This window comes from Centroberyx gerrardi, chromosome 8 (assembly GCF_048128805.1).
Source record: "Centroberyx gerrardi isolate f3 chromosome 8, fCenGer3.hap1.cur.20231027, whole genome shotgun sequence".
NCBI classification, from domain to species: Eukaryota; Metazoa; Chordata; class Actinopteri; order Beryciformes; family Berycidae; genus Centroberyx; species Centroberyx gerrardi.
The window spans coordinates 11,337,358-11,349,943 of record NC_136004.1 but is presented as its reverse complement, the minus strand read 5'-3'; the positions used below and the strand labels follow the sequence as shown (position 1 = coordinate 11,349,943).

The following is a 12,586-nucleotide window of genomic DNA, read 5'->3' as shown; positions in this document are numbered from 1 at the left end:
TTTTGCCCTGTACAATGCACACCACGCTCTTCTTTTTTTGCCATATTCACCTTCATATCAACAGTAGAAATGCTCTAAATAACACTGGGGGAAAACAAACTGATGTTACATGAATTACTGTGAGCAATGTGAGACCAATGGTATGTCAAATATACACTGAATGCATAAAACATTAGGGGAACTTACTCTTTTCATGAAGTGCACTGATGAGGTGAATCCAGGTAAAAGCCATTATCCTTTATTGATTTCCCCTATTAAATGTATACCAATCACAATGGCAGAGCTTAAGATAAAGAGAAGCAAATGAGTTTTAAGGATTTTAATGCTTTGAGACAATTGAGATGTGGATATATACAAAATCCTAACAGTGTAATAACCACGCTATACACTGTAGCATGCAGAATGTATAAAATAGAAACATGCTACATGTTAACTTAACATACCAACTTCAAAGCCTATTGAAAGGCTGACGTGTGTTATGTCACACAGACTTATGGGTAGTTTAAATTTCTGGTTAGTATTTTGCAGATGTCAATTCCATCAAAACCAGTAGAGTAGTGAAACATCCTGGCACAAGAAATTGCCTGCTAAATCATTTTAAAACCAGTAAACTTAAATAGCCTAATTATAGCTGGTACTACAAACAATATGCACAGGGAAGTGTTCTGTCCTGAAATCATTGTTTTCCTTTCTTGGTGTCAAGAATAAGCATAAAGCGAACAGTGGGGACTGGTTGCTGTCTGCTGTGCAGGGTGTCCCTGTAGGAATGGCTCAGAGAGTATGACAAATTAAAACTAACATGAAATAGATGAAACCAATCAATGTCAGTATGTCTGAAAACTACCATGAAAACCTCATTCAAATCAAAACTCCATCAACATTCATCTGATCATTGGGTGCTAATCCCAACCCAGTAACAGCACTTGTCTACATCATTCCTGTCTACCTGTCCTCCATGACAACCTTTAGGTAGTATTATACTGCCCTCTACTGGCCCTGCACGACTCCTGCAGCTTTCTCAGTAAGGTCTCTGTCAGAATGTCAGAACAATGTCAGAATAATGTCAAAATAATGTCAGAAAAATGTCATAATAATGTCATTATAATGTAACAATAATGTCATATACTGTCAGAATAATGTCATAGTAATGTAAGAATGTCAGAATACTGTCATAATAATGTAAGAATGTCATAATAATGTCATAATAATGTAAGAATGTCATGAACAAATGTCATAATAATGCAAGAATGTCATGAACAAATGTCATAATAATGTAAGAATGTCAGCATAATGTCATAATAATGTAAGAATGTAAGCATTATGTCAATAATGTAAGAATGTCATGAACAAATGTCATAATAATGTAAGAATGTCAGAAAAATGTCATAATGTAAGAATGTCAGAATAATGCCACAATACTGCCACAGTAATGCCTGTCTGTCTGCCTGCCTTTCAAGACAAAATGCAGCCTCTTGTACTCCACAGCTTCAGTCGGGGCAGGAAACTACCTTTTGTGTCCACCAGTTACAGTTGATGGACGATTCAAAGATCCAATCTAAACTATTTTTCTGGCCAAATTGATATTCCGATTGCAAAGAAGCCTCAAATAGTATGGGCTACCTGCTCAGGTGGCTTTTAGAGTAGATGCTCTTACCAACACCAGCCAAAGATTTACTAACATTTGGCTGGTGTTTAGTTTTAATTTCCCACCCTGGTCACACTGGGATCCCAGTTGGAGAATGGACTCTGCCCTACAGTACTACAGTAGTGTGGAATAAATGGATCACCTTAACATCCAGGCTCTCTGTTAATGTGAAAGCATTGCCCACATGCTACCATGTCATACACGGTCACTTCAGCAGTGAGGTTCCTTCTTGTTTTCCTTGTGTGTTCAAGACTTTATAAATGATGAGTGGTGGGGAAAGATTGGGTTTTGACGGGTGTAATGGTTTATACCTCATCTGATGCACTTGGAACCATCATCAGTGATGTTATCTGAGGTCACTGGGTATCAGACATCCTCACCCAGGTTACTCAGGTCAGGTCCATCAGTCCCCAGCTTGTGTTAAAGCATTTCTATATCATAAAAGCAAATTATTTTAACTAACAGTGAGGTCTAATTTTGCCTTGTTTTTTCTCTTTGAGCAGAAATGTACATTTCAGGATTATACCGGAAGGATCTAATTTCAAATGATTTCCCCAAAATGTTTACCACTGGCATTTTGTTCCACGTAATACCCCTTGAGGTTGTATTTTGATGCTGCAACTATGAAAACAAGCTTTAACTTCCCAACATCTAAAAGGTTCTGAATGAGACAGGACATACCAAAGCAAATCTCGATTTAGGTCAGAAAGTAAACACAGCATTGATCACTTGGATTTTTATTTCAGCTCCAGTGTTACATACTGTAGCAGCATTACCACAATCATTAAACATTTGCATGGTCTTAATTCCAAACATTCTTGTACTGTAGATGGCACTCTAGTCATAAATTATCCCAGTTCCCCTGTCAATTATTTGTGCGCAAAACGGCATAGAAATATTTACATCATGGACATCCCTACATAAGACGTCAACTCTTCAGTCTCCTTTAAAATATAAGCATCCATCAGCAACTGGGAACAATAAGACTACTGTGAAATGATAAAAGTTAACTTGAAGACAAAGTGTCGCAACACAATTTGGGCATTATGAATTACTATTATGAATTATCACAAACACCTCACAAATGAGTGGGGCAAGGTAAGCAGTGGTGATTGCATGTATAATTTAATCAATCAAACACTATTCTTCATTTTACTTTTGTCACTATCTGATTAATACCGTAAGTTTAAGTCAGGGGAGTGTATTAATCCAATTCACAAATCACATATCAGTTTCTAACCTTCATAAATTAGATCAGCATTGCTATTTGAAAAAGTCCTAGTACAATGTGGGACATGCACTAAGTAATAGTCTATGTTGTTTAGGATTATAATGGAGTAAAAGACTAGAGCTCAATCTCGGAACTTGACCTAGCCCATTCTAATTATCTTGTTTTATTACACTATCATATTCAAGCTGACAAAACATCTACTTATCCAGCCATGTGAAATCCATACTGCATGTGCTACTAAAGTTCATATGAATTGAGATATTCTAAAACCTCATGGATTGAATAGTAAAAATGAAGTCTACAATGCAAACTTGTGACGTTGTTTATCCATAATAAATAAGTGCAACATCTGCGGTGTGACCCACAATAACATACTGTTCCCACTTATATAGCCTTCGCTCAAGTATTTTGGTATTCATTGAAAAATCTTGGGAGGAACAAATGTACTAACCTTCATATAATGCTGAGGCAGAAAGCCTTTTTTAACACAGTGACATTCCAAACATTTGAAGAAAATAAGCCTCTAGAGATAAATGAGAGACATTTAAGAGCCCAAACACTGAATGAATGCCAACGCTACTTTGGATGGAAACTGGAGAGTAAAATGGGTAGAATGTAAAGTCTGAAAACAGATGAGTACTTTCACATTTCACAGCAGGCAGGCACATAGCTTCCTCTAGTTTTCAGAATTACAGGTTTAAAGGATGCATAGAATACAATGCATATCTTTGGGATGTTAACAATTATACTACCGTACAACCATAATGAATTTGTTGCTAAAGGGTTGCGTGACCATTTGATTCTGACAAACTCTCTGAACTTCACAAGTGAAAGAAAAGAAGAAGTAAGTGTATAATTAAAAACAAACAAACAAATCTTGTGGCTTGGTGGATTGCATCAATATCTGGAGGAATGTCTCAACTACCGAGTGGAAAATAGAGAGTCAAGAGGCTGGAAAGAGCAAAGCACACAGGAAGTATGCAACTAAAATGGGACAAGAGAAAAAAAAAATATCACTGCCTGCCAACCGGCTGATTTGATCAGGCTTTTACTGGTCTCATGGTGACAATGTGTGCCCAACATCATTGGTCAGTTGGCTAAAGGTGCTGCCAAATACAGTAACAGACTAATGCAGACTGATCCAAGTTCTTACATTTTGGAACACCAACAGCATTTGCTGAATGTATCAGCAAAACTCCTGCTCTTAAAATGTTTAATGTAGAATCCACAACCTTTAGGTACAAGGTAAATAGGTCACTCAAAAGCTAAATATGAACACCACTACAAATGTATCTGAATGCTGAGACAAGGCCATCATCCAGGGCAACAGCCTTTAAAGTTTGATCCATCTTTGGACCTGCATAATGAAGTGCCTTGGAAATAGCCACTCACAAAATATATATTCATGTATATATACACATTATATATAAACAAGCTGCCTTCTGTCTGCAACATACAAGATTCTTAAAATTAGACTATTATTGTGCGTGATTTGAGAGCATTGTAGTGCTGCGCTTTAACAAGGCAAATAACTGGACCGTTACGGCCTACACAACTTTGATACTGAGAGGGACAGCAATTCTCTCAGGAGGAAAAAAAGGATGTTTTACACTTAAAGAGAAATAAAACTCATAATTCACAGACTGGCGTTCAAGCAGTTTGTGAAAGAGATGATAAATAGAAAAAGTAAAATAGCATCCTATTTAGTACATTGAGATATGACATGAGTGACCAACTTACACTCACAACTTATAGATCTGATTCGAAAAAAATCATGGTTCCTGTAGTATCATTGAGAAGCCACTATAAAATGTTATCTCTATCAACAGAATGACAAGCCTTTTTGATAGCAACAAGAAGGACAAATATGGAAATAAGGAATTGCTCTGTCCATTTCTCCATTTCATTTGTCAAAAACCAGAGAACAAAGAAGAAAAAAGCTGAAGCAGCCTTCAACATTTAAGAGGCACTTGGAAAGCGCAATTGTTCCGTTTACTGTGCAGCGAAAATAAGGAATGTGTTGTAATAGTTCTTTATAAATACACAAGGAAATAAAACAAGCAAACAGCCATGTGGTTCTTCCGCATCCATAAAATACAAGCCTCGGAAAGCTAATAAAATAAATAAAAAGTTCCCATATTAGAACTATAAACATCAGGACAGACATAAGTCACCAAATGTAGAAAAGAGTTTGGAGTGTTGTGTACATAGTCAATGAAGAAGTAGAAAAAAAAGATGCCTTGCAAAGTTGAACTCTTCTGAATGTTTCTATCCTTTAAGAATAGCCTTCTCTGTTGCATTTCCTGTTTGTGCAACACCACCCCTCTGAAGAGTTACGCTTTATAACTTGGAGAAAACACACAAAGACTTAGGTAGGTGGGTGGAAAATTAGGAGTGCCACGCTCTGTCAGTGTGACAGTGACTTCCCTTTGAGACAATAACCTGAGGTTATTACTCAACAACAAATAGACAAACATGGTGAGCACAAAGGTTGGAGGCTCCTTGCATCAATTCCAGTCTACGTTTCGGAAGGTGGGTTGTCCTAACACACCTTCAATTACAATGGGCCAGTTCCCGCCCCTTGCTCCAGCTGCTGCTTGGTCAGAAAGTACTTGAAGAACTCATAGACTGACCAGGCAATGGCAGTGGAGGGCATCTGGTATATAACCCGAGCTTGGGCCCCTTTGAAGAAGGCTGCCAGACCACCAAGCCGGTACACTGTCCTGAAGGCATTAACCATTCCTGTCAAGTGGCCACTGATGTGCATGGAGTTGAGTGCTACGTTCTCTTGTGTGTTGAGCAGGGTCTTACATACGTCGAGTGGAGTGGTTATGGCTGCGGAGACAGCTCCCGCTGCCGCTCCTGACAATATGTGGCTACCAGGGTGGTAATGTCTGTGGGGGTTTAACTGCTCCTGCATCAGCTCGTAAGTGATGAAATGAACTGCCTGGAAGGGGATGTTCATGGTCAGCTGTGTGCTGTAGCTGCGGTAGAAGGCCCCCATGCCCTCAGTACGCGTTACTGTCCGAACACAGTCCAAAAGTCCCCGATATGGAGAGTTATACATTTGCATCCTCTGCTTCACCACTGAGCCATGCAAGAGAACACAGGGAATAATATTAGCACACACAAACGGGTACACACGTGCAGCTGACACCAAAAAATGTCTCATCTAACATGGCAAGAACATGTTTTTAATTGGATGTTTGGGTCAGGGAAATATATATAATTTTTTTTAAGTAAGTCTTATAGTCACTCTATCATAAGCTGCATCTTACCTTCAGCTGGGTTCATGACTGCATCATGGAGAACAGTGGCCACACTTCCCGCCATTCCTGTTGAAATGCAAACAGAACTTGTGAAGTGTACATGACACATCGAGTGAGTTTACCTGCACATTAGAATTCCGAATATGAGCCTTATGCTGACTAAGGTCTTAGGTAATGTTACATCCATCAGTAACCATTTTTTTCATATAGCTGTTAACATGGAGATAGTCTAGCCTGCTATAGTTTTCCCTCTGTGTTCATTCGTGGCACGTTATTTTGATGGTTGTGACTTAATGGAAACGATTGTGCTGTTCTCCAAACCCAACAATAAAAGGGATATGGTGTTTACATGCGGCAACATAAATTATTTCTATTTGAATATCCCGAATATAAACAGAATATTAATATGCGCATAAACGCACTCACTGGTTATGAGGAATATCATAAACAATAATGGAATACAAATGAGTAATAACTGTTTTATAGATGAAAAGGCCGGCGAAAGTGGGGAGTCACTGTGTCGGCATATCATAAACAACAATGATGAATATCACGCATATGACAAGGCTTGTCCTTGACTGCACTCCTAGGTCATGTCACTTAGCCTAGGGTACAAGTAGGCTAGTCAATATGAAACTAATTTAAACTGATTTGTGTGAGAGCTGGTAGGCTACCATTAGCTAAATGGCTGTTGCCTCCATTCTGAATAACGTCGCTTAATGAGCGCTTGACACGTTCGTAGCAGGCGAAGTAGAGTGCATGGGCAGGTCCTGCTCCCATCATGGTGATGTTGAGGCCCCTCAGCGGTCTGAAGATCCCCTCTGTCCGGATAATCCTTTTCAGAGCCTCAAACACACTCCTGTACTGGGCGTTAGGGTCTGGCTGCAGGCTCTGCATCCTTGTCTGAAAAAAAAAAAATGTTTGCAGAACATACCTTACGATTAGCTCTAGTTTGGTTAGGTTTAATGGCAGGTGTGTGCTGTGTTGAGCTGCAAGTCTTAAAGTTAGTACTCAGCTCAATGTGAATGTGACTGTGAGTGGCTAGAAGTGGGCACACAGACACCTGGAGTAGGCCAACTCATGATGAGTTCACATATTGTGCGCTGCAATGCTGTCACATTTTTCTGTCAGTAAGTGCTCTTGGCAGCAGTAAGGTCGTCTCTGAGTGATGCGTGTCTCTCCCAGGCCTGGCGTGGGAGGCCATGGCAGCCCTTTGTTATACTCCACCATGCCAAGTTATCCGGACAGCACAAAGCATGTTTTTATTTGCGAGGACTTGTGGGACTGCTTCAGGAGATAGGCCAAGTCTATCTTCCTCAGCATATTTCCATGCGTTTCCTTCCTTCTGCTTAACAATAAAATATCAATTTCATTTCCGTTTGATGCAGATTTGGGAGCTTGAGGGACAAAAAACTTGGTAGCATAGTTTATGTTTTAAGTTTCTGTGACTGAATATAGTACAAATCACATTACTCTGTTCCAGACAGAGGTAATAGTGTGAATTTTATAATTAGGCCTACCAATCAAATTCTCCTTTCTCTTCTAATAATCTTCTACTGATAATCTTATTGATAAATTACGCTGAGGGTGTTTATCTCCATGTTTATATATTGGTTCTTTATTGTCAATTAAAACAGAAAAAACAATTCAATTAAGGTGTGTAAAGCAAGAAATCTACCAGCAGTTTAATTGTGCACCGGGACCAAGCCCCTTAGTGACAACTTTTTGAACTAAGGCCTGATGATAAAAGACATTCTCTTGCACACAAGACTCCTATGTACTAGTTCCTACAGCAGCCTTCTACAGTGAGGTAATATTCAAAGTATCCCTATGTATAATAAGGTTGATTTACGGTAATGAACATTTTTTAGAAATGAATCATGAGACAGTTAGACGCAAAAAAAATAGTTACTGAAAAATCATTAAAACATACAGAAACCACTTGCTGTTGCATGGGTACTTCTAGGTTACATAAGATGATTATTTTAAGGAATATTAGCTGGGTGTGATGGCCTAAGGAGTTCCTACAGGGAAGCTTAATGTTAGTCTTTTGGTAATAGAAAACTAACACAGAAACAGCACAAGATGGATTCTGTCACTACTGTCCAACTACCTAGTTCAAAAGTAAGAGAAGCATCATCAAATACTCTACAACGGCTGACCTAACCCCTTGTAAGAATGTTATTTGAAAGCTCAAATTTTCATCTGCAAGATTTAGATGAAATGTGGCCTTAAATTGGGACTAGAATGAGAAATTGTAAGCCTGCCCCTAGGATGAATTGCAGCGCTGCAATTCATCCTAAGGACTGGATCTACCACAAGCATGTAGATTAGGTCATCATTATGTTCTGAGCAGAAGGGTTAAACAATCCAGTTGCAGTTGACTTTTCCAGTTAAAACATGATTTATTTCTATATAAAAAGCTTCCCACATTTTAGTCAATTACCATGAGTTTTAATAGTAGGTATATCACTGATCAAGATTCTCATGTACTTATAATGTGGGATGACTAGCAATGGCCTGGGAGAGCACTATGGGTAGCACTAGATTAAACAATAGCATCATCTGCATAAAGACGCAATCAACACCATTGTTCACAGTCAACTCCATGTTAATAAAACAGACAGTAAACACCAGTGGCCCAACAGCCGAACTCCGTGGAAACCCTTCAGGGATACTAAAAAAAAAATGATTGTGTCCTATCCTGCTACTTTTTTCTGCAATTCAATTCTAGAAGAAGCTCTATGACAGTTTACTAATCAGCAATACAGAAGAGTGACTGCACGCACACACCCTTTTCTGCGTGAGGCTGATTCCAAGTGTGCACAATGCCGATAAGATCCCTCCTAGCATTATCACAAGGGAGCCTATAGGCTACTCCCTGTGTCTTCTGTAGTAGCTATGCCTTGCTCTATGCTGGAGTAAAATGTAAGTTTAGGCCTAGACATAATAGGACAGGTTCGACGGACTATTACCACCAGTGCCGTAATCCATAAACTTTGAAATTCAAAATTAACGCGCCAAGCCTTAGTCATTAGCTTGGCTGACCGTTGGTGGCGTTATGCACATAGAGCAGTCCCTTCTCATATGTGAGGGTTGTCCCACAAGAAACAGTAATGAGGCTTAATGAAAGGATTCTTGTGTTAAAAACTCCTGTAAATAATAGACAAAATATGCTCACTAAGTGAAAAGCAAAAGTAATGAAAAAGGTCTCATTTATCACAAGGGTGCAGCACATACAGGAAAAATATAAACTAGGCTATATGGCAACAGATGTGGTAATAGTGCATATATTTTGATCATCTAATCTCAAGTTGATTTTGTCAACTTGAGACTGGACTGGTCAACATCTTTATATTTACAACACTGGTTCATTACTTCAAAGACAAATTTGGGTTCACTATGGAAAACAATTTGTATCAGGACAAGACTGTTACTTTAAGATAAAGTTCAACAGTACATTTTACACTCAAGGACCACATCAGAAAACCACCACATTGGAGTCTCTTTGACTTTAATGTGTCAAAGTCATCGTTGACAATGATTGAGATTCACTGTTTACATTCTATTTTTTAATTACATTTGTCAAAATAAATACAATGAAAGAAGAACCATGAGATTCTTTCATCAACTTGGCTTCACTGAAATTTCAAAACAGACCCTGCGTAATCTCCCAACACTGACACTGAATGAACACCATATCTACAACTATATGGTGCTTATGAAAACCTTAGGAGGAAGTGGCGACAATGGCTTGTGTAATACTATTGAATACGGTAAATTTGGCAAGATGTCAAGATCATCACATTGAAGCAAAGAGGATATCATGACCTTTTTTTTCTTGCAGTATGTTAATGATTTGTCTGTGCCACATCAAGATTCTTGTTTGGGTTGTCCAGCAAGCCAAATTATCAAAACAACACTACATTGTTAGAAAACAATAGCTGAGCAAAAGAGAGGGGATTGGAGGGGCAAAGTTCACAATCAAGCCAATAGTTTGCAATTTGCACATACAGGCCTATTTTTGACAAGCTCAAAACTAGCCAGCAAACTCATTTGGTTACACTCACAACAGTGAACATTAACTAAAAACTGTCATTTCAAGATGACACTTATTAGTGAAGAAATTAGTTAATTAATTTGCCAAGCTCAAGTCACATAATATGCTGCTGGATTAAGGAGTAGCCATGTCCTGGGTTCCTCTGTCTGTAGACAGAGTCGTGCCACACAGCATTAATATTACCAAGGGTGGTCCAGTGATTGTAACCATTACCTGTGTACCTCCATGAATACTATGGCATCCAGAACAAGCATGCTGGTGATTTGTCTGAGCAACACCAGTTAGAATTCCAGCTAAAATTGCATAGTGTTACATTACGACTTCTGAGTGTCTCAGCAATTTGAGCAATGGCATGGTGATTATTAGGAATTGAAGAAACTATTTTTGACTCTTGCTTGTTCAGTTTTGCAGAAAACTGGAAGATGCACTTAAGCATCTTCCATATATATAGCATATATATATGCTCTATATATATAAAATATTTATTTTATCTTTAGGAAGCAATGAACATTCGGGGTACTAATAGTACTTTAATAATACTTTCCTGTATATTGCATAGTGGGTTTCTCCCACGAAAATATGCAAATATGATCTTGATCATATTTGCGAATGGAATGAGCCAACTTTAACACATCATTGAGTTGACAGGCCCTGACAGGTTGCTTTGGGGTAAAAACTGCAGTCACTTTTTAATAGTTACAAGTAAACTTGGAAGTCTTGAACCCATACATTTCTGTTCAGATTGTCAATGCAACGGGTATGTAACCTTCATTGATTGGTCAATGTACCTTATTATGGGTGGACACCCTACATTTGGTGTACAATAACCTACATATGGGTACACTGCGGAGTTACGCAACATTTTAAGTGCCAGTGTTTTTTGACCGAAAAGACTGAACATAAAATTATGTGATAAGTCTTAGATTTAAATTATCAGAGTAGTCTGACGACTTTAATGGCTAAGCCATGTACTTGACCTTCAGTTGCGTCAATGGTAAGGAAAGTCATGATAACTAACTAAAATCATTTCAGTGCATGAGAAAACCTCTAGAGTTTTGACAACAATATGTAACTAAGTGGCATGCTAATGCGCGAACAGAGGAAAACGAGCGGCGCATGCTTAACTGATGAGTCTGATGATACCTACAGTATGGTTATCTACCAATGTGACTTTGGTAAAGTACACTGGGTTACGTTTAATAGCTTGTAGAGTTGAGGGAGCTTGCTAACTTAGCAAAGTTGACTGTTAATTATATCAAGAAACAAGCAGAAAATGTGTAAAGCTGTGCTTTGGCTAACGCGTGATATGGTTATCGGTTAATTCAAATTAGTTTATGTTAGCTACGCTTGCTTAACTGGCTCGTTAACTAGTTAGTCTACTTGTGGCAAGCAGGCAGGCATGCTGTACTGCTCGGCTACTGTTAAATTAGCTAACATTGAGGTTAGCTAACCAGGCAGCTTGAAATTTTACAGCTAACGTTAGCAAGAGTTAGCAAGCCAGCTAAGTCAACAGGGTATCATAGCTGGTTAGAAAATGAGCTCTAGTGAGTAAGCTAGTGGCAAAACAAGTGTGAAATAGTGCTAAGCTGTAGCTGTATACCTTGACAGAGTCCACTGGGTACATCACCGTATGCTCCAGTACACCAGCCACGGCTCCTGCTGTCATGTGGGTCGTTATTGAGACATGAGGTGGCAAGCTCTCGTAGTCACTGTCACTATTAGAAGGTTCACCGTCTTTACTTTGGATCTCCGACATCTCCAATGTTGCCACCACAGGGTCTGCACTCAACTCCATGCGTGGTGAGCAGGTCTAGTTGGTCTTCTTTAAGATAACGCTCAGGCACAGAAGCGTCGGCGGCGGCATGGATAACCACAACATCATCACTACTGGAGTTCCAGCGCCCATGTGACGTTAGCAGCATGAGTTGGAGCCTGGCTGAAGTATGACCAATCAAATTCCAGATGCTCAAAAATAAGGCGGGCTCTTAGTCTGAGTTGGCCAATGAAAAGTTTCCCTGGTACATTTCCCTGAAACCCATAACTGACAGTTCAGACTCATGCTAGTATTTCAGCTCTCTCTCTCTCTCTCTCTCTCTCTCTCTCTCTCTCTCTCTCTCTCTCTCTCTCTCTCTCTCTCTCTCTCTCTCTCTCCCTCCCTCTCTCTCTCTCTGTGCATTTTTGAATGGCTTTGACGACTAATCACACAGGTGTGCCTTGATAGATAAGTAGGTTTGGTCTGCTTATCCAGCAGCATCTGTTCAATGATATTGTACAAAATACAGTCAGAAACCTTAGAACTTCCTCTTTTTGTAGACATGTCTCAAACTTTGTGGTTTCTTCATGTAGAGTATGGTTTTACATACCCCCCCCCCCCCCCCGCC

At 39.2% G+C, this 12,586-nt stretch overlaps 1 protein-coding gene across 1 annotated transcript; it reads right to left on the bottom strand.

The window, feature by feature from the left end:
* Positions 1-3,908: 3,908 nt before the first annotated feature.
* On the bottom strand, positions 3,909-12,083 carry slc25a37 (solute carrier family 25 member 37). The gene is made up of 4 exons (XM_071920437.2): positions 11,806-12,083; positions 6,820-7,048; positions 6,155-6,211; positions 3,909-5,963 (listed from the first exon to the last, which is right to left on the bottom strand). Exons 1-4 carry the CDS (start codon positions 11,998-12,000, stop codon positions 5,434-5,436), a joined length of 1,011 nt encoding a protein of 336 aa, XP_071776538.1. The 5' UTR covers positions 12,001-12,083; the 3' UTR covers positions 3,909-5,433.
* Positions 12,084-12,586: the final 503 nt, after the last annotated feature.